Source organism: Chionomys nivalis, chromosome 5, assembly GCF_950005125.1.
Source record: "Chionomys nivalis chromosome 5, mChiNiv1.1, whole genome shotgun sequence".
Lineage (NCBI taxonomy): Eukaryota > Metazoa > Chordata > Mammalia > Rodentia > Cricetidae > Chionomys > Chionomys nivalis.
Genome location: NC_080090.1, coordinates 30,481,227 through 30,500,949, shown reverse-complemented (window position 1 = coordinate 30,500,949; position 19,723 = coordinate 30,481,227). Strand labels below are relative to the sequence as shown.

The 19,723-nt window shown below is 49.9% G+C and overlaps 1 protein-coding gene across 2 annotated transcripts in view; it reads left to right on the top strand.

Annotated features, from left to right (window-relative positions):
* Positions 1–19,206, top strand: part of Anxa11 (annexin A11) — a 43,661-nt gene extending 24,455 nt beyond the window's left edge. For both annotated transcript variants that reach the window (XM_057770315.1, XM_057770316.1), the window contains exons 2-15: positions 2,507–2,569; positions 3,562–3,677; positions 5,886–6,272; positions 7,346–7,433; positions 7,626–7,720; positions 8,200–8,313; positions 9,988–10,078; positions 10,452–10,531; positions 10,676–10,732; positions 12,352–12,445; positions 15,545–15,640; positions 16,546–16,604; positions 16,987–17,109; positions 18,454–19,206. In XM_057770315.1, the coding sequence (XP_057626298.1) occupies positions 2,515–2,569; positions 3,562–3,677; positions 5,886–6,272; positions 7,346–7,433; positions 7,626–7,720; positions 8,200–8,313; positions 9,988–10,078; positions 10,452–10,531; positions 10,676–10,732; positions 12,352–12,445; positions 15,545–15,640; positions 16,546–16,604; positions 16,987–17,109; positions 18,454–18,513 (1,515 nt within the window). In that variant the 5' untranslated portion in view covers positions 2,507–2,514 and the 3' untranslated portion in view covers positions 18,514–19,206. The remainder of the gene's footprint in view (positions 1–2,506; positions 2,570–3,561; positions 3,678–5,885; positions 6,273–7,345; positions 7,434–7,625; positions 7,721–8,199; positions 8,314–9,987; positions 10,079–10,451; positions 10,532–10,675; positions 10,733–12,351; positions 12,446–15,544; positions 15,641–16,545; positions 16,605–16,986; positions 17,110–18,453) is intronic.
* The last annotated feature ends 517 nt before the right edge of the window (positions 19,207–19,723 follow it).

Below are 19,723 nucleotides of genomic sequence, written 5' to 3'. Positions count from 1 at the left end.
AGTATGATAGTTCAAGATTGTCTCTGCCGTTGGCCCATTTTTATCACTTACTTAGAGGAACATGATGCCATGTACAGCAGATCAGTGGTTATGAAACAGCTGAGAGAGAGAATTAAGATGGTCACTGTGAGTCACCACAGCCAGAGATTGTGACGGGCAGACTCACAAGAGAAATTTCGTAGGAATCCCTGATGGCTCGATCATCCAGAACACCCACATGTTCCCATCCAGTGAGCAGGAAACTCCAATTGCAGAGAGCAATCCTGTCCTGTGATCTCTGAACTAGTCCGTGGTTTTAAGTCCTGACAAGCCTCAGAGGGAAAGAGAAGAAGGAGCATGCTCTAACAGTTCCAGGTGAAAAATGAATCTTTGGAGAAGGAAACACTGGAAGCAGGGTTTTGTGGGAGGGAAGGGGCCAGGGTCATGGCAGGACTGAGTTCTGCAGTGGAATTAACCGTAGATAGAATGGGCCTTGAGGGGAGGCTTCTTTCCAGGCGACACTTGCCACTCCTCCCAGGAAACTCCCCAACAGCTCTTCCAGGAGGGGAGGGCTGTCCTCCCATGTCCTGGATGTCTGAGCTGAATGAACCCTGTGTGCGTTATTTTTATTTTGAAAGAGCCACCAGGGGGTAGCTTCGTGTGTGGTTAGACATAAATGCCTGTCTGAATTGAACCTTTTCTTCAAGTTGCTTTTATTAGGCAACCATGAATGTATAGGGTCTGCCCATGGAAAGTGAGCTTCACCTCCAGCCTGTTTTTCTTTCAGAGGCAACTAGCATTCCTCGGTGCCTTGTGTACAGTGCCAAGGGAGGTCTGTGCATATGTGTACCCACACCTCTTGGTTTGCATGTTTCTACTTTAAAAATGAAAAAGATTGTATGCTGGAGAGATCGCTCAGTGGTTAGGAGCACTAGCTGCTCTTGTAGAGGACCTGAGTTCCATTTCCAATACCCACACAGTGACTCATAGCTGCCTATATAACCCTATTCTAGAGGATCTAATACCCTTCTCTGATCTCCACAGGGACTAGGCACACACATGGCAAAACAGACATCAAAACATTCATACAATAAAAACAATAAAGATAATTTTAAAAAATGGAAAAGATTTCTGTGTGTGTACGTGTGTACATGCACATGTGTGCATATTTCTGTACAGGTGTCCATGGAGGTCAAAAGGTGCAGCTGGAGGCAGTTGCGAGTGGCCCCACATACATGCTAGGAACCACACATGCATAGGAGTTTAGAAAGACAAAGCTGTGTAAAGGACAGGCTACCAGTTCTAGTTCCATCCATGGCCATGAAGGTATCACCTCATTTCCTATTGTATTGTCTACTGTCCCCTCTGGACTCAGTGACCAAAGTAAGTGGCCTGAAAGCCAGGTCCACTTTGTGGGGGCTAGTGGTACCCTAGAGAAATTCTGTAACGTCCTGGGGACAACATACTCAGTTCTTCAAGGTAGACATGATGGGTAACTAGACTATTTTAAGTGAACAGTCTCTAGACAGTTATTAAGGTGGGGATCTCAGATCCAATACCATCACCTGGGAACTTAGAATAGAAACTGATGGCGGAACCTATGGTATGTTACAATCCCTTGGCATAATTCAGATGCCAATGTATGAGAACAGTGGCTCTCCTAGAACCTGTGGACATGACTGTCGAGGCCGTGAATTTCCTCACGTGACCTTGCCCTGAACCTTTGAGCTTATTGCAGCAGCAGCTGTTGTGTGGCAAGAGCAGGCAGGTTATGGGTCTGTACTGATCTCTGTTCCTCCTGGGCATTTTAATTGACATGGGGCGATGCTGAAGACCTGTGTACAGAGGACTGTGGGAGCAGGTGTCCCATCTGCTTCTCTTACTGCCTCATCTCCATGTAACTCTCTTTGGGCTTCGATACTTGCCCTGATTCACTGCTCTGTAGCAGACAGGCCTTCCTGAGCATATCTCTTGGTTCTGAATGATGACTCCTATATAACCGTGTTGTTTTTGTTAAAGAATGGAATGCCCAGGAGAGGCATCGATTAGCCATTTGCAGACTGTGCAGCAGCTGCTTTATACTTGTGGTTTGGGTCTGATCCTGGGGCTGGGAAGTGGGGTGTTTGCTGTGGCAAGCTTGAGAGTTGTAGATGGGGTGCAGAAAAATGGGGTCCTCCCCTGCTTTGAGAAGGACAGTGATAAGGACAAGAAAGATGAGACAGGAAGACATGGAGCCTGAGGCAATGCTCTATCTAGAATATGATTATAAGAGCAGACCAGGCCTTGGGGAGCAGCTGTCAAGGAACCTAGCTGGCTTGTGAGATTGTACCCCCCTGTATCCTTGTGGTGGGCCTGACCTAACTGGAGGTCCAGCAGAGAAGTGTGGACTGGATTGCACTGGTGTATGGGGGAGTTAATCCCTCCTGTAGGGGCCTGGCAGGGGGTTGTGTTCCAAGAAGCAGATCCCAGCAGGCCTGGTGAGGAGCATGCTCATTGTAATCTGAATACACTTTCCCTTCTTTTCCAGGTTTAACCATGAGCTACCCAGGCTACCCTCCACCTGCAGGTGGTTATCCTCCAGCTGCTCCAGGTAAGAGGACCTGGGTGGATCCTTTGTGCAAAAAGATGGAGTCTGGTTCTCTTAGGCCCCAGAGGGCTCACCCATTCATTAGGACAGGGGCTGAAGAGGTCTGGATTTGGCTGGTTCTGGGAGGGCTTTAATAGCTGAGAAAGGTCTGCCACACTCTGAGATTCTTTTTCCTTTGCAAAGTAGCTTCAAGGTTCTTTTCCTCCCCTGGCTGTACTGACAGCCTGTAGGAGTGCCCACCAAAGTACTGCTTCTAGCCACCTATCCTGTTTCAAGGAGTATGGTTTTGGATTCTCTTCTGCTGAGGCCAATACCAAGGGTTGCTTCACTGTCCCTCCCTGTAGCTACCGAGAGCCTTGGTGATAGGTGAGACTACCCATGTAGGGCGGCCGCAGGGGCTTATCTCCTTCTGAAACCGTCCCTTCTCCAGCAGAAATTCTGCTGTTGTGATGGCATGCTCCCAGGGTTAGAAAGCCCTGGGTGAGACTTGGGCTGCCCTGGGTGAGACCACATTTCTGGCTCAGCCCTTACCTCAGCAGCCTGACATCCCCGCTTGTCATCCTCTCCAGTTGTCTGCGAATATGAATGAGAGTGGTTGAGCGCCTTGCCCAGGAGGCACAGCCAGCCAGCTCCTTGCTACTGTCTTTTATGGTGTCCGTGTCCTCTGACAGTCTGAGAATCCTTAGCATTCGTGGAGCTCCCTGCTGTCACATGCTCAGCACAGAGCCCAAGGCTGTATCTGTTCTCTCACCCCGTGGTGCTGGGTTTGAGAGGACAAAGCTTATCTGGATCCCCACAGAGAGCTGAACCTGCCTTTTTCCCTGGAATAAGGGAAAGTTCCTCTCCTTCCCCTGACCCTCTTGCTCCAGTCTTTCTGGGTATTTATAACATTGGCATGAATCCCTGCTTGACTACCGCAGCATGTTCCTCTGCAGCCCTTTCTGCCCTTTCTTTGGGCCAGGCATGTGAGCTGATGAGTCTCGTGCTGCTTTCAGGTGGCGGTCCCTGGGGAGGTGCTGCCTATCCTCCTCCTCCCAGCATGCCCCCCATCGGACTGGATAACGTGGCCAACTATGCAGGGCAGTTCAACCAGGACTACCTCTCAGGCATGGTGAGTCAGGCCCCTGCCAAGGTACCCTGGGCTGGTGGCTGCAGGGCTGTAGAGATCAAGGCTCCAGAGATACCTCATGCCTGTCTATGTGAGCACAGAGTGCTGTGCAGAAACTTAGAATATGAGGGTCATCTACTTACCGCCCCTCTCCAGGCGTCAATTTTCCATCTATATGTGGGGTAGAGATTCTTTAAGCTGATGATCTTCTCAGGTCTCTTTGGTTCTGGGAGGTTGGGTAAGGCTGGTACCTGCAGGGAAATTTCTTGAGAATGTCTCATGAGCTGAGCACAAATCCTGGAGGGAAGAGAGGGTGGTTGTGGAGAGGTATGGGGGTGTTAAACTTACAGATTCTGTTTCGGTTGGGACTTGGCGGTCATGTCGCAGGTAGGTCAGGCTGTACTTGTTTTTATTTGTTGTTTTGCTTTTAGAAGAGTGTATGTTTTTTAAAGATTTATTTATTGTAAATACAATATTCTGTCTGCCTGTATGTTTGCATGCCACAAGAGGGTACCGGTTCTTGCTATAGATGGTTATAAGCCTCCATGTAGTTGCTGGGAATTGAACTCAGGACCTCTGGGAGAGCAGCCAGCACTCTTAATCTCTGCACCATCTCTCTAGTCCTAGAAGAGTGCATCTTATAATCAGAAAACAAATGTGCCCTTAATGGGAACAGTGCAACTAGTAGACACCCAAATACAGCAAACAAAATCTCTGGGCTGGGAGATAGCCCAGGCAGTCAAGTGCTTTTTTTATCAGCCTTAGGCCCAGAGTTCAATTCCTGAAAAAAGCCAGGTGTGGTAGTCCTTGTAATCCTAGTGCTAGGGAGGTGGAGACAGGCAGAGCCACTGGACTTGCTGACTAGCCAGACTAGCCTACATGGTGATCCCAGGGCCAGTGATAGATTCTGTCTCTAACAAGGTAAACAGCATATAACCTTGACCTCCATGTGTATCTGTACACATGCTTAGCATCTCTGGAAAGGAGACAGAAAATAACTTACGTAACCAGATGGCGATATTGGAAAGTGACAGGTATTCCTGAGCATTGTGGCATGCACTTAGCATTCTGTAAGTAAATTCATGAGGACTAAAAGTTCCAGCCCAGCCTGGGCAACATAGAAAAACCCTGCCTCAAAAGAGAAGAATCAAAAGGGAGAACAGAGAGGGTGGGTAAGAGAAGGGGAGAAAAGAGGAAGGAAGATAGGAAATAGAAACATGGCCCTGATGGCATGGACCTATGATCTTAGCTTCTTGGAAGGCTAAAGTAGGAGGATCTCAAGTTCATGGCTCATTTGGGCTACAGGGTGAGTTCAAGGCCAGCCTAGGCAACATAGCGAGTCTTTGTCTCAAAATAAGAAGTAAAAAGAGATAGGGATATAATGGTTAGTGGTAGAGCATTTGCCTATAATGCATGAAACCATAGATTTAATCCCTAGTACAGAGAGGAGGGGTTAGGATATGGTCAGAGGTGCTGGTGGGGCAGTGTAGACTGAAGACCTTAAAGTGCGAGATGAAAAGGGACTTTGAACCAAGATCTGACATGGTAGAGAAATATGCTATGTGAATGTCTAGGAACAGCCAGTCCTTGAGATGGCCATGGGCCTGATGAGCTTGGGGACAGTGAAGAATAGGTCTTTGTGGTTGACAAAGGGAAGTGAGGGATGAAGATGGTGGGACCCGTTCTGCATTGGGCATCAGAGGCTGAGGTGAAGATTCAGTCTTTTGTTCTGGGCACATGCAAACCTGCCCAAGCCCCACCTACCTCAATTGACTATTAGCAGACTCATGTGATGGGGCCACCCCATGCCTACAGAAGGGGCCCCTCTACTTTCTGATTCCTTGAGTGGTTGGCTCTGCCCAATTAGTCTTAGTTGAAAGAAGCAGCCTCATCTTCCATGTTTCCATTTCCAGAAGGGTTGGAGAGTCTGATTTACATACAGAGTGATCCATGTCAGAGTCCAGTTGCTCTGCTCACTGAGCAAGTGTACCCATCATCCATGGTGGGACTGCCTTTCTTGTCCCATTGGGGTGGGGATAGGACTGAGCCAGCAGAATGGTGCCTGCATTCATTGCATAGTGCTGTGGGAGGGGCGGTTCTGGTAGGGGGCTCCTTACCTAGAGCCGTTGGTAAACTCCATAAGGGTAGAGAGGCAGGGTACTGACCTTTCTGGGCCTATGAGTCTCAGGCTCTACTTTGTGTACTTGGCAGGCAAGCAACATGTCTGGGACATTTGGAGGCGCCAACATGCCAAACCTGTATCCTGGAGCTCCTGGAAGTGGCTATCCTCCAGTCCCCCCTGGTGGCTTTGGGCAGCCCCCTCCTGCCCAGCAGCCTGTCCCTCCTTATGGAATGTACCCACCCCCAGGGGGAAACCCACCTGCTGGGATGCCCTCATATCCATCATACCCAGGGGCCCCTGTGCCAGGCCAACCCATGCCACCCCCTGGGCAGCAAACCCCAGGGGCCTATCCTGGACAGCCTCCAATGACCTATCCTGGACAGTCACCAATGCCACCCCCTGGGCAGCAGCCAGTGCCAAGTTATCCAGGATACTCAGGATCTGGTACTGTTACCCCTGCTGTTCCTCCAGTCCAGGTGAGTACTGTCCAAACTGAGTTCAAAGGATGGACTCTGGTCCAGCCAGTAAGGCCTTGGGGGATTGAAGTAACAAGGGAGAAGCTCAGACCTCTAGTTACAGCATACTGTTTTAGCAAAAGCATGCTGATTTCTCTTGTGCTCCCACCCCAGGGCATACTCCTTAAGGTCAGGAAGCACTGCCCTGGCGGTTGCTCCTCGTGTGAGATGACTCCTAAGGCCTTCAGTCTCATGGCCTCATGCCCAACAGGCCCATTATGGGGTCCCCTAGACAAATGTAAAGGATTCTCAGAACCCTCTCTGAGTAGGGAAGATTAGCAGTTCTGCTAGGGTTTATCTAGGCTCATTCTGGAGATCAGTGCATGTTTGCGATGCCTAGAATTCATTGTCATGGTTACATAACCAAACCAGCCAAACACGGGGCTAGTGGTGTGTGCTGGCTTACTACTTTGAGACAGAGGGTCCATTACCTCTCCTTCCTTCCGTTCCTCCCCTCGTACTACTGCCCACTCTTTCCCTCTGCACTGGTACCCACTCTCGCTCCCTTATCTCTTCTCTGAGCATACGTCCTTACTGCCTTGATGACCAGCACATACTGGCCACTAAAAAGATCACTCACTAGGCAACAGTAAGCCTGTGTATAAATACCTGAAGGAAACACACCTTAAAAGGAGGAAGGTTGACTTTGGCTGCTTGGTCCTTGTCACTGAGGGCCTGTGGTGGGAAGAACATCATTGTAAGAATCAAAGCTGTCTATACCTCCTAGCAGACGGGAAGCAAGGAATGAAAGGGGCACGGGCCTCAATATCCCCTTCAAGGACCTGTTCTACCCCTAGTGACCTACTGTCTTCCCAGTAACCACTTCTAACAGTAACTGGTTTCTAAACAGCACCATCGACACATGAGCCTTGGGGTATTTATGTCTAGTACTTTTTTTTGACTTTGAGTTTCCTTTAGGTACCTCAGCTCTTAGAGAACGGGGCATTATCTGGGGCATAGGAGGAGGTGGAAGAGTCTTGCACCTTAGGGTGGCATGGGTGGGTCATCTTACCTGTGGTTATTTGTTTGAGTAGTATGGAAACCGAGGCACCATCACAGATGCTTCTGGATTTGACCCCTTGCGAGATGCTGAGGTCCTTCGGAAGGCCATGAAGGGCTTTGGTAAGAGACTAGACTGAGGCAAAGGCAGGCAGATCCCTGGGCAGTTCACTGTGTGGGAGGGGTAGGCAAGCCTGGCCATGGAGATGAAAGAAGAGCTGTCTTAGATGTCCAGGAGAATGACTGGAGAGCCCATGGCCACACTGTAGAGCATCCTCTTAACCCACAGCATGCCTGCTCCTTCCTCTGCCTTAGGAACGGATGAACAAGCCATCATCGATTGCTTAGGGAGCCGTTCTAACAGGCAGCGGCAGCAGATCCTCTTGTCCTTCAAGACAGCCTATGGCAAGGTGAGGAGCAGAGGGGAATGCAGGAAGACCACTGAGGCCTGGTTCTCCTAAGCCCAGCTCCAGGGCCTACAACCAGCATAGCTATAGGCCCACTTACTCCGCTTTTCCGGAACTGGGACCTCATAGGACTAGATCTCCAGGATGGAACAGGCTTAGTTAAGATTGTTTCGGGGTCTAGCTTTGGCTTTGCCTAATCAAGTCTGTAGGTAGGTCATTTTTTCCCCCTACCCAGCCTCCATTTTCCCTCCTCTGCTTGCAGGGGACCCAGGAGGTTTAGTTAATGGAAGGGCTTTGATGGAAAAGGCTTAAGAGGGTTGCATTTTGAGCTCCCTGGGTTTTGAGTCTTAGGTAAGGTACATTAATATGGAACATGTCAGTGCTCTTGCTCAGGCTTCTTCCCATGGCTGGACTGATACTGTCAGCCCCATCGTCTGCTGCAGTGTTTTGCATCTGTGTATTTTGTTTGTTTGTCCAATCAGGATTTAATCAAAGACCTAAAATCAGAGCTGTCAGGAAACTTTGAGAAGACTATCCTGGCCCTGATGAAGACCCCGGTCCTGTTTGATGTCTGTGAGATAAAGGAAGCCATCAAGGTGTGTCCTTGTGCTTGTGGGTGCCTGCTGTCATGTGTGTGCATAGCCACGGTTCGGGCGTGAGAGGACTGGGTGATGTGTTACCTACTCACTAGGTGCTGCCTACCCTGACTTCTGGGCATTCCTGGCTACAGCCCATGAGATTTAGAAGGAGCGCATAGTAGCTTTTTAGAGAGGCAGGTAACATGTTATTCCTCACAGGGCCTATCTGTCTCCATCTCAGGAGAGGACCAGGCTGGGGTTGTGGAGGACACAGATGACAGAGGGGCTTAAGGCTGTTGTTGATCCTTCTCACTCAGTAGAACCCTTGCTGGCAAATCACAGCGTGTCTGAGGAGCCAGAGCAACAGAGAAGAACACCTTCCAGTTAGGGGTGGGAGAGGTAGGGCTGGAACTAGGACACAGACAGAGACTTTTGCCTTTGTCTCCACTGCTTTCTGAGCACCACCTCACTCTCCTGGCTGCTGGGTCTGTCCTGTGCTGTATCAGAGATGTCTGTCCCCACATCTGCCCCTTCCCAGACATCCAACTCTAGAAGAACCCAAATTCCTCACGGGGCCTTTTCCTGCAGCTTAACTTGACTGTCTGTCTTCCTAGGTCTAGTAGATTTTGACCATGGGGCAGGTCCTGTGTGGGCTCTACAGCCACCTGGCTGTGTGTCCTGTGAGTAGAGGTGGGTCTCTACTCAGCACCCTGATGGAGCTACTCACTGAGATGCCGGCATGCTGAGTACAACAGATTCCACCTCCACTAGAGGTTGAGAGCTTTGTATGTGGTCTGGAAGGGAGAGAAGACCGCCTGAAATCCAACGCCTGTTGTAGACTAGAGGGTGCTAAGGACAGACAGGGTGACAATGGCCTTGGCCTGAGAGTGTTCAGAACCCACCTCCAGTTTTAGGAGAAGTTGGCAGAATGCTAGAACATCACAGGTGTGCTGAATAGCTGTTGTGCCCCTGAGCATCGTGAGAGGAGACAGTGGATATTCTTTCAGGACATACAGGAAGATTTGGATAAGGTACCCATCCTTTGTAAGTTAGTAGCATGCCAGCCGTGGTATCATAAAACACCACGTCAGCTAGATGTTCTCCACAAATTAGCCCACTCAGTCCCACTAAGGACTCCTTGGGAGGTAGGCACACAAACACTCCCTTTATAGACAAGAAACTTGTTCGAGGTTACACAGTGAGCTGCAGAGCTAAGATTCAGGCTGATACAAAAGCCAGGCCTCCATCCTGTTTTCTACCTTCCTGCTGTCCTGGGCACAGCCATTCCTTTTGTCCCTTCTGGCTTATTTTCCTAGATGTCTCCAGACAGTTCACTCGGGACTCTAGCTTTTTCGTATCCGTTATAATCTTACTTTTGGACTGTGCTTCTGTTCACTATCTCACTCAGGGCCAGAACTTGGCAGAAACACTTTGATGTGCACCTCAGCCTGACTCAGCTGGGTGTGGCGTGGGATAGTCACTGTATACTTCCCCTTTTCTCATTCAGTTTCCTGGTGCATGGGGATGACCCCACATGTGGTGCTTACTGTGTCCTTATCTCATTGTCTAGGGCTGGAAGGGAAGCTGGCTTCTCAGGCATGAGTGGGGTATGTGTGTTGCTGATGTCTTTCTGGAAGCTAGTGAGGGCCCAGTCACCAGCAAGAGGTCTATTTTATTCTCTTGCTACCATAGGGAGCTGGTACTGATGAGGCCTGCCTGATTGAAATCCTCGCTTCCCGAAGTAATGAACACATCCAGGAACTAAACAGAGCCTACAAAACAGGTTGGAAGCTCCCTGGCCTCTGCTCCTTACAGATGGTTTTGCTTCCGAGGCCTCAGTGTCCTTGGCCTCTTTATCCCCTATTTCCTGTCACGCCCAACTCTGGGCTTTGATCCAAAGCCTAGCCCTGCATGCTGTTTACATACAGGGCAGGTGCCTGTGGTTGGGAAGGGCGGGGAAAATCTTGTGGACTTTGGGCCAGGCCTGACCAGAGGTCAGAACAGCCTGGAGTCATAAACTTATATGATCCTAGAAGGTTCGATGGGACACCTGTCACCTCCAGTCTGATTGAGACCCATGGACCCTTGTCATGCCAATCCCCCTCCCCATGTTAACTATATCTTTAGAGGTAGCAGGCCTGGTGTGTGTCTTTCAGAATTTAAAAAGACTCTGGAGGAGGCCATTCGAAGTGACACATCAGGACACTTCCAGCGGCTCCTCATCTCTCTCTCTCAGGTACCTTCCTCACAACGGGATGTTGGAGAGGAAATTGGAAGGTGGGAGAGGAAGAGGGGTGCATCAAAGCACTGGCAGATGAATGAGAGGGAGGGGTGTGAGCTTCCAAAAAGTGGCTTGACGTTACAGCTTCCTTCCTTTCAGGGAAACCGTGATGAGAGCACAAACGTGGACATGTCCCTTGTGCAGAGAGACGTCCAGGTACGTATGGTGGCCAACAAGGTGCCACTGTGGGCTCTAAACCAGAGTTGGGCCACACTTCCTGCTTTGTGGTTAGGTGCACGTGATGGGAAGAGCGGTAGACACTGGTCGGTTCCGTGTTTCTGAGGGGCTCAGATGCTTGAACAGGCCCCCAGCCCTCTGGGTTTCCCAGGGGTAATAAATGCTGCCGAGATCACAGGGGTGTGGAACTTGCGCACTAGGGTACTTTCCCATGCAGGTACTGTTAGGTGTGTGAAGGTGCCTGTCTATCCAGCTTCTGAGTTTGCGGACTTAGAAATGAGCTGTCACCTTAGCCCTGAATCCTTAAACTTCGTCATTATTGCTTTATGAGTTGAAGACGGAAGAGGCACATCTGAACTCCTACCTGCTGGGCAGTTCAGTCTGTTCTGCCTTCTTAGCAGGTGGCCGGACCTCCCCCAGCCTTCTGGGAAAGGCTGGCTTCTGCCCTCTCTTCTCCCTCTTGACCTGCTCAGATCTCAACCTGACAGTGTCCTGGGGCATCAGTGCCCTTAACTTCATGACTGTCTGGGGCAAGGTTGCTTGCTGATTGGCAAATATTTGTGGTTCAAACCTTCATAGGTTTTAAAATGCTCTGATGCCCAATTCAACAAACATGATACATGTAATGAGCCATGGAGAAAGGGCTGGGGAAGCCCCACATCTGTTTTTTTTTTTTTTTTAAAGATTTATTTTTATGTTGATGAATGTCTTGCCTACATGCATGTCTGTGAATCATATGTATGCCTGGTGCCTGGGGTGTGGGGTCAGAAGAAGGTGTTGGGTTCACTGCTGAGCTATCTTCATTCCGGGGACTGGTTTTGTTTAGTTTTTTGTTTGTTTGTTTGTTTGTTTTTGGTTTTGTTTTTTTCTGAGATGGGTTCTCTGTGTACCTCTGGCTATCCTAGAACTCACTCTGTAGACCAGGCTGGCCTCGAGCTCACAGAGATCCGCCTGCCTCTGCTCTCGAGTGCTGGTAATAAAGGCATGGCTCGTAATTGTTTTTTAAGGGTGATAGTTATCATCATTCCGTGTATTTCTTAAAGAGGGGGAAGCGGCTTTTCGTGATTGGGAAATGAATGTCACATAGAAATCTGGCAACTGGCTTCTCCTGAGACGTCGGTCTGTCAGCCAAGGACCTGCGCTCCTTCCTGTTGCTAAGAAGTGCTGCTCTGAGGAGCTGGCTAGGGTCCCTTCTAGTTTTCCTACTCATCTTTTTCTCCATAAGACCCCTTGGGCTTCAGAGTCATGATCTCAAGTCAGATCTAATCCTTATATTTTCTGTATGAGAAGATCGAGGCTCAGGAGCCAGAACCGTGTCTAGCAAGCTGCTTCCGAGCTAGGACTTGAGTCCAGGCTTCTCTTCCCTCCTTTGTGGCACTGGGCTCTGGTCTCATAATCCTCTGTGCTCTGCATGGGCAGCTGAGAGGATGTGGATGGCCGAGTCTGGGTCTGTAGCAAGCGCAGCTTGCAGGTTCAGAAGACCTGTGCTCCCACTCCAGGGCCCTGCCCTGCCATGGGCTCTGCAGAGCTAAATGCTGCCTAGGTGATCTGAGCCTGGAACCTACTTGCTGTATACATGCATCTTCCTCCCTATCCAGGAGTTGTATGCCGCTGGGGAGAACCGCCTAGGAACAGACGAGTCCAAGTTCAACGCGATTCTGTGCTCGCGGAGCCGGGCGCACCTGGTGGCAGGTAGGACAGCGCTGGGTCAGCCAGGGGAGAGCAGACAGGACAGTACATGGAGAAAAAGCCTACAGAATATTTGGCTAGTGTCTCTGCATGGACTTTCACTAAAAGACACTGAGAACATTTCCTGCAAACTTTGCTTGTAGGACAAAGGAAAAGATGAGGAAGTGGGTTGCCATGCACTGAAATGAGGAATGTCAGCGTGGGGAAAGCAGTGGTCCAGCAGGCAGAAGGACAGTTGTCCTCTGGCCTTCACACACAGGGCATGTGCCTTTCCCCCCAATAGCAACAAATAAACACAAAACAAAGAGAAAAAACATTCCAGCACTGCTGGGTGACGTTTACTTATTGAATATGTAAGAGTGGGTTTCTGTCTATCAGGTATAGTCTGTTTTCATGGGTTCAGCTTCATGTCAGGAGACAAGTATTCAGTACAGCCTGGAACAGAAAAAGAACGGACTGGAACCAGGTAGAAGGTGAAGGGATAGAGTTCAGGGAGGGGCTGAAGCAGTCCTCTCTGGTATAAGACTGTGAGATTCAAAGTCCTGAGCAAGATAGGTGCAAAGATTTTCCAGCATGACCCAAGGGGCTTCATGTATCTGTAGCAGATAGAATGATGGTAGCAGGAGGTGGGATCAGGTGGTGGACAGCTCTGCTGACAGTTTAGGGAGTTAGGGGTTCATCCTGGGAAGGCCAGGAGTCACAGGGGGGCCCTCAGCTTGCAGATGACAACATGCTGCCAGATTCCCTAGGTGACCTTGGGCATCAGGTGTGAAGAAAAGAGGGTGAAGGATTCACAGTTGAGCAGGAGATGGTAGTAGCCTGGATAGAGAGTTGAGGTCGAAGGGACTAGAGTCCAGCCTGCTTGTGGGCAAGCTGGACATGGTGTGTTGGAGTCAGGTGACCTAGGAGGACAGGGATTCCATCAGCTGAACAAGTGGGAAGGCAGTGGCCCTCAGCTGAGATTAGGAGCTGTGGGCGGAATAGACGTCCAGAACAAAGGACATCAGAAAGGTCTGATGAGCTGATGAGCCCAGATGTCAGAAGAGGTCTTGGGCTTGGAAGGTTGGGGGTTGTGAGGGCTTAAGTATTTGAGGCCTTGGGATTATGACAAGATCTTCTTGGGAGGAAGACTAGAGAGAGGCCCTGCCGGCAGACAGGTAAAGGATCATCAGAGTATAGGACAGCTTGTGAAGGTTGTAGGAGCTGCAGGGGAGGGGTGAGGTAAGGATCGTAGCACTGCAGCTTGTGTCCTAGGGCCTCTTACCCGGACACACAGGACAGGAGAGGTATTCCCTCAGTCTCAGGGTTGGCATGAGGCCAGTGAGTGAGTTTGTTAAGTTTGGGCTTGAACCCTGTCCCAGGGCATGCTTTTTTTAAAGACAGGGTTTCTCTGTATAGCTTTGGAGCCTATCCTGGAACTCGCTCTGTAGACCAGGCTCTCCTCACATCTATAGAGATCCATCTGCCTGCTTCTGCCTCCCGGGTGCTGGAATTAAAGGTGTTGCCCAGTTCAGGGCATGCTGTAATGGAGTGTGGATGAACACAGATGTACTCAATCAACATGTATTCGTTGTCTTTTTTATTGTTTGAGAATTTCATATATGCATGTAATATGCTTTGATCAAGTTGACCTCTATCCCCTCCCCTGTCTATGCTCTACCTTTTCTTCCCAAGTTTATGTGCTCTCTTTTGTTTGTTTTGGTTTTTGAAACAGCGTCTCTAGGTAGCCCAGGCTGGCCTGAAACTGGCTATGTAGACCAGGCTGGCCTCAAACTGGCTGTGTAGACCAGGCTGGCCTCAAACTCTGATCTGCTTGCTCTACTTTCTGAGAATTGGAATTAAAGGCATGTGCCACCACACCCAGCTATGTTATTCTCTGTCTCCCTGTCTCTGTCTGTCTCTCTCTGTCTCTGTCTCTCTCTGTCTCTCTCTCTGTCTCTCTCTCTGTCTTTCTCTCTCTCTCTCTCATCTATACCACTTAGTGTCACCAGTACATTGTTCTGTCCATTGATGTAGTGCCCTCTACTGGAGCACGGGTAGCTTCTCAGAGGCTACATTCTTAAACCTGACTCTCTAGTATCCGTCAGTGGGCCCTAGCCTTGCTTCTTCTTGTAGGAGTCAGCAGCTTGTTCTGTGGCACTCAACAGCTCTTGGGTTTATAATGAAGGGTTTTCAACATGACAGAACAATGTGGGTTGGTTGTGTCTGAGTGGGTCATGGCTCACAGTGGGGTAGAGCAGGCTGGGAATGTGGAGATTTGCGGAAGAGAACAGAGGGTGTCAAGATGGGTAAGCAGACTGACTGCCCTGATAACATAAAACTTAAGGCAGAGGGTGTGGCTTCCTGTGAGCTGCACTAGAGCAGACCCAGGGCAGAGGTGAAAGAGGCAGGACTTCTCGTGCGACAGTACTGGGCTGGGCCTAAGCAACGAGAATGTGTTTTCTTAGAGTTTTGGATGCCAGTAAGCTTGTCAGAATTGTTTTCTTCTGAGCCTTCTCTCTCTGGGTGAGTCTCTTGTTCCTGTGTCCCCACATGGTCTCCTCCTACATAGATGTTCATAGTTTGTGATGACATGCTGTCCATGTGTAAATATCATCAGTCAAGAAATACACTAGGTAGTGACATGTGTAGTCCTAGCTACCTGAGAGGCTGAGACGGGGGTCCCTTAAAGCCAGAGGGTTTATATGATGTGACCCCATCACACACAAAAAACAGAAATGCATTTATTATGGCAGTGTAGTGAAAGGCGTGGGTCGGCCCTGTGTGACTTAAATAGACTCAAAACACATTGACATACAAGAGAGTGGAGTCCTCTACCACAGATCCTTGTTGGTTACAAAGTCCGTAGTACTTAGTGGGACTTGGAGAGAACCGTGGTTGTGTGTGAAAAATAAAAGGCAGAGGCCCTAAGTCAAGCCGTCTCAGACCGAGATTTGTTGGTCCACACACACACCTGACCTGTTTGTGGATGCCACCGATTAGCTAGGCTCAGGTCCTGCCATCGTGGCGTTTATCCAGGGGTGCTGAGGGTCAGGACTGCAACATGGAAATTTGAGAGAACATGATTCAGAATATGACACGTTCCTTCTACTTTCCTCCTAGTTTTCAACGAGTATCAGAGGATGACGGGCCGAGACATTGAGAAGAGCATCTGCCGGGAGATGTCTGGGGACCTGGAGCAGGGCATGCTGGCTGTGGGTAGGTGTCTGGAGCTTCGTTTGCCTGCCCGCCCACCCACTGGGTGCTCAGTGTCCTGTGGTGGAAGGTGGTGTAGTGAGAGAACCACAGAATCTGAGCTCGCTAATCCGAACCATCTGTCTGGTGGGAATCCATGAGTCCCCGGCCTCTGGGACAGAGGCCTCTGGTTTTCAGTGCTGCAGCACGGAGCTACAGTGTGGGCATTAGTGTCCAACTGCTCTCCTGGAGGAAGGTGACTCATATCCTGCCAAGTTTCCTCCAAAAATATGTCCGTGCAGGCAATTGTCAGCTGTCTGTGATAGAAACACATGGAAAGATTTTTTTTTTACTTGCAACAGCAAAACAGGGCCCGTTCTAGGGAATGCTGGCCGAGCTTCCAGCATGGGGAGTGCCTCTCACAGCACTGTGCCCTCTACAGCAGATCTTGGAGGCTCTGGGAGCCTCCCCCTAATGTGGAGTTGGGTTCTTGCCCATCAGCCCTCGCCACCTCTCTTTATACTCGCCAGGAGACATCAGTTTGCCCATTTCTTTTAGTATGTTTTTCTTGGCTCTTTCTGACTAGAACAGGCAATAGATCCTCATTTCCCTGCATGGTCTGAGAAAAACACCACATCCCCTTAACCTTCCTTTTTTCCATGAGGGTCTTTCTGTTTGACCCCTCATGCCTAGGCACCCATGAAGTTGGTGCCTCTTTTCATCATTAAGCCCCCACCCTCTGCCCAGTCCCGGTGGTTTTTGCCCAGTGATGCCAAGAAAGGGGTTAGGTTGATGGTCCTAGTTCGTATGGAGCCATATTCACGGGATCAGAGCCGGCAGGAAAGAGAAGTAGGTAGGTTGTGCCAGGTTTGATGTCCAGTGTGTGCCCTCCTGGGTCCTGCAAACCTCATGCTGTGTTCCTTTTGTAGTGAAATGCCTGAAGAACACCCCCGCCTTCTTTGCTGAAAGACTCAACAAGGCTATGCGGGTATGTAGCGCTTGTGTCTAGGGGGCCCTGATCAAAGACATCTTAGCGTATTCTGGGTCTAAGGGGTTCACAGGGGGCTGAGTGTAGAAGATTCGTGGGAGGGACTGGGGCCTCGGAAGGTGGGAAGGTGGGAAGCCCCACTGCGTACTCTTACCTCCGTGGCTCTCGGGAGGTGGGAAGGTGGGAAGCCCCACTGCGTACTCTTATCTCCGTGGCTCTCGGAAGGTGGGAAGGTGGGAAGCGCCACTGCGTACTCTTATCTCCGTGGCTCTCGGGAGGTGGGAAGGTGGGAAGCCCCACTGCACACTCTTATCTCCGTGGCTCTCGGGAGGTGGGAAGGTGGGAAGCCCCACTGCGCACTCTTATCTCCGTGGCTCTTCAGGGAGCAGGGACAAAAGACCGGACTCTGATTCGCATCATGGTGTCTCGAAGCGAGATTGACCTCCTGGATATCCGAGCAGAGTATAAACGGATGTATGGCAAGTCACTGTACCACGATATCACGGTACGGGCCCGGGGGTCAACAAGGCCCTCCCTGTCTCCTTCCCTTCCCCCTATGTTTGGCCTACTGGGCTTCTTCATCCAGTCACCTCCAGACAGATCACAGGATCCTGAGGAAAGGGCATATCACAACCCTGTGACCCCACGTTCCCACCCTCTAGGACCTCAGTTCTTAATAACCAGACAGGCGTGTCTGCCAGTGGCATAGAGAAATCTCATGCCTTACTTCTTCCTGTCCCTAACCTTCAGAATCCCTACCACTCTGTGAAGGTTTGGTCCACCAAGGAGAGCTCATATCTGTGAAGCTCAGCTCTTGTTTGCTGCATGTAGCTTTTTCCCCATTCACTTTACAGTGGAGACCACATAGGTAGCTCAGCCCTTGGGTCAGCCTGGGTGTCTGATCCTGGCTGTTCTAACTTGGTTAACCTCGTGAACCTGGACATTGTCTGCACACCACCCAAGCAATGAACCAGCATCTCTAAGGATAATAGTTCCTCCACAGGTGTGATGGTGGCAGTCTCCACAAATGCTGGAGGAAACACCGTGTGCCTGAGCTGGGTGACAAACACTAAGTCACTTGAATGCCTGATTTCAGACTTGGCATTTGATATCGTTGGGCTTGCTGATCTCCATCCCTGTGCTGTGGGATTGAGGCTGTGGTAGGAGAGAACTTGTCATTACTGTCAGATTGTGGCCAGGGTACTAGTAGGCTGTGACAGCTAAAGAAGCCACAGACCTTGCCTTCAGAGAGCTTAGGGTGGCAGAAAGTGGTCTGAAATTAGCTAAGCCTGAGCAACAACACCGGTGGAGAAGGCACAGTGGTATTGGGCAGAGATTGCGTGTGACAGTAGTGGTGTCACCATGGGTGTTCACACAGATGGTGTCCCCAAGGACACGGCATTGCTTTCCAGTAGAGCCCAGTGTGGCTGCTCTAGGGAAAGAGCGTGCTGGGGAGCTGGGTGGTGGTCCTTAGGCCGATGAAAATGCTCTGGGTGTTTATTTGGCTTCGGTAATAGGTGAGTGATACTGTGGATATGCACGTGTGTGCGCACACATACATACATGTGGAGGTGGGGTCAGCACTGAGCATCATTTCTCGGGAGCTACATAAATGCTGGGGGTGTTTGTTTGTTTGTTTTGAGGGTCTCACTGGGACCTGAGGGATCTGCCTGTCTCCACCTACCCGGTGCAGGGACTACAAACATAAGCCATCATGCCTGGCTTTTGGCTTTCATTTTACATAGAATGTGGGGATCACTGGATATAACTTGTTCGAGCAAGCGAGGACACTTGGGGCCTTTCTGGTGGTTTTGCCTTCCTTAACTTTCACTCTTGTTTCTGCCACCAGGGAGACACTTCTGGGGACTATAGGAAGATTCTGCTGAAGATCTGTGGTGGAAATGACTGAGCAGTGACAGTGGCTCTCCTCTGCCTCCTGCTGGCATTGGCAGGGAAAGGCCCACAGAGTGTCCTTCAGTTTTTCATATTCTATCCAGTATCCCCAGACACACCATTTCTCCCCTAGAACCACGTTCTTTTCCTTCTGGTCCCACCTCATCCACATACTGTGCCGAAAGGGCCCAGCTGGGCCAGAGTTCTCAGGCAGCCATCTCCCTGGCCCTCACAGCTTTTTGCTGTTCAGAATAGATGTTTTTGCTCTCCTGGCTCCTGCAGTCATTCCTCATCACTGTGGCTTTGTTGTAGACATGTGATTTTGTATTTTTATTGGTAAACTTTTTTTAAACCATCTTTGCCAGGCAGATGCATATGAGTGTGTTTACTATATACATGTTTCTGAGGAGTGGTCAGCGGGTGGACATCCCGTCCTTGCTGGGAAAGGGAGGTCTTGTAAAGGTACTACTGTGTTTGGTAAGAATGTGTCATGAGTTTTGTTTTTGCCAAATTCACTCCTTTTTTTTTTTTTTTTAAGAAAAAGGCCAAGAAATCATTTGTTCCATCTTCCATGCAAAACCGTGCGAGAATAAAGCCAGTCCCCTGCGGGTGACTGGGACCCTTGTAGTTTGTACTGTGCCTTAAACCTGAATGTCTGTAGCCAAAAGCTGTTTCCAAATTAAAGTCAGCCAGCTCTGGAACATTCTGGAAATAACTCTTCTGGTGCCAGCTTGTTTTCTTCCGCTTTATGACTCAGAGATTCCGGCCTTGTTAGCTAGTGAAAATGGATGTGTTGAACTAGAAACATACACTGTGGAAACCCCAAGTATAAGCTACTGGCAGGGATTGTGTTTGTAGGACTTGCAAAAGATGCTCTCCAGATCCACACCGGGCCAGGTAGTGACAAGGCACAGATGCCCAAGCCAGATGGAGGTGGTAGAGTTCCCTAAGTGAGGTGGAAAGGATGGCTGGTCACCTAGGCCCTGGGGTGGTCTAGTGATGAGGACAGGAGCAACCCAGGGAGGTGCCCCAGCCTCATGTTGCCTTGGAAACGCCAGTCAGAAGGGCACTTGGCTCCAACCCTGCAAGTTCTCTGCTCGTTGGTGTTCAGAGAAGGGAACTAGCAGAGATCATTTCTGGGATTCTTTGTCATATCCAGGAGCATGGAGTTTTCGCTTGCTGACTGGAGGTCTCTCCTCACTCCCTGTGTTAGAAAGCTTAGGATA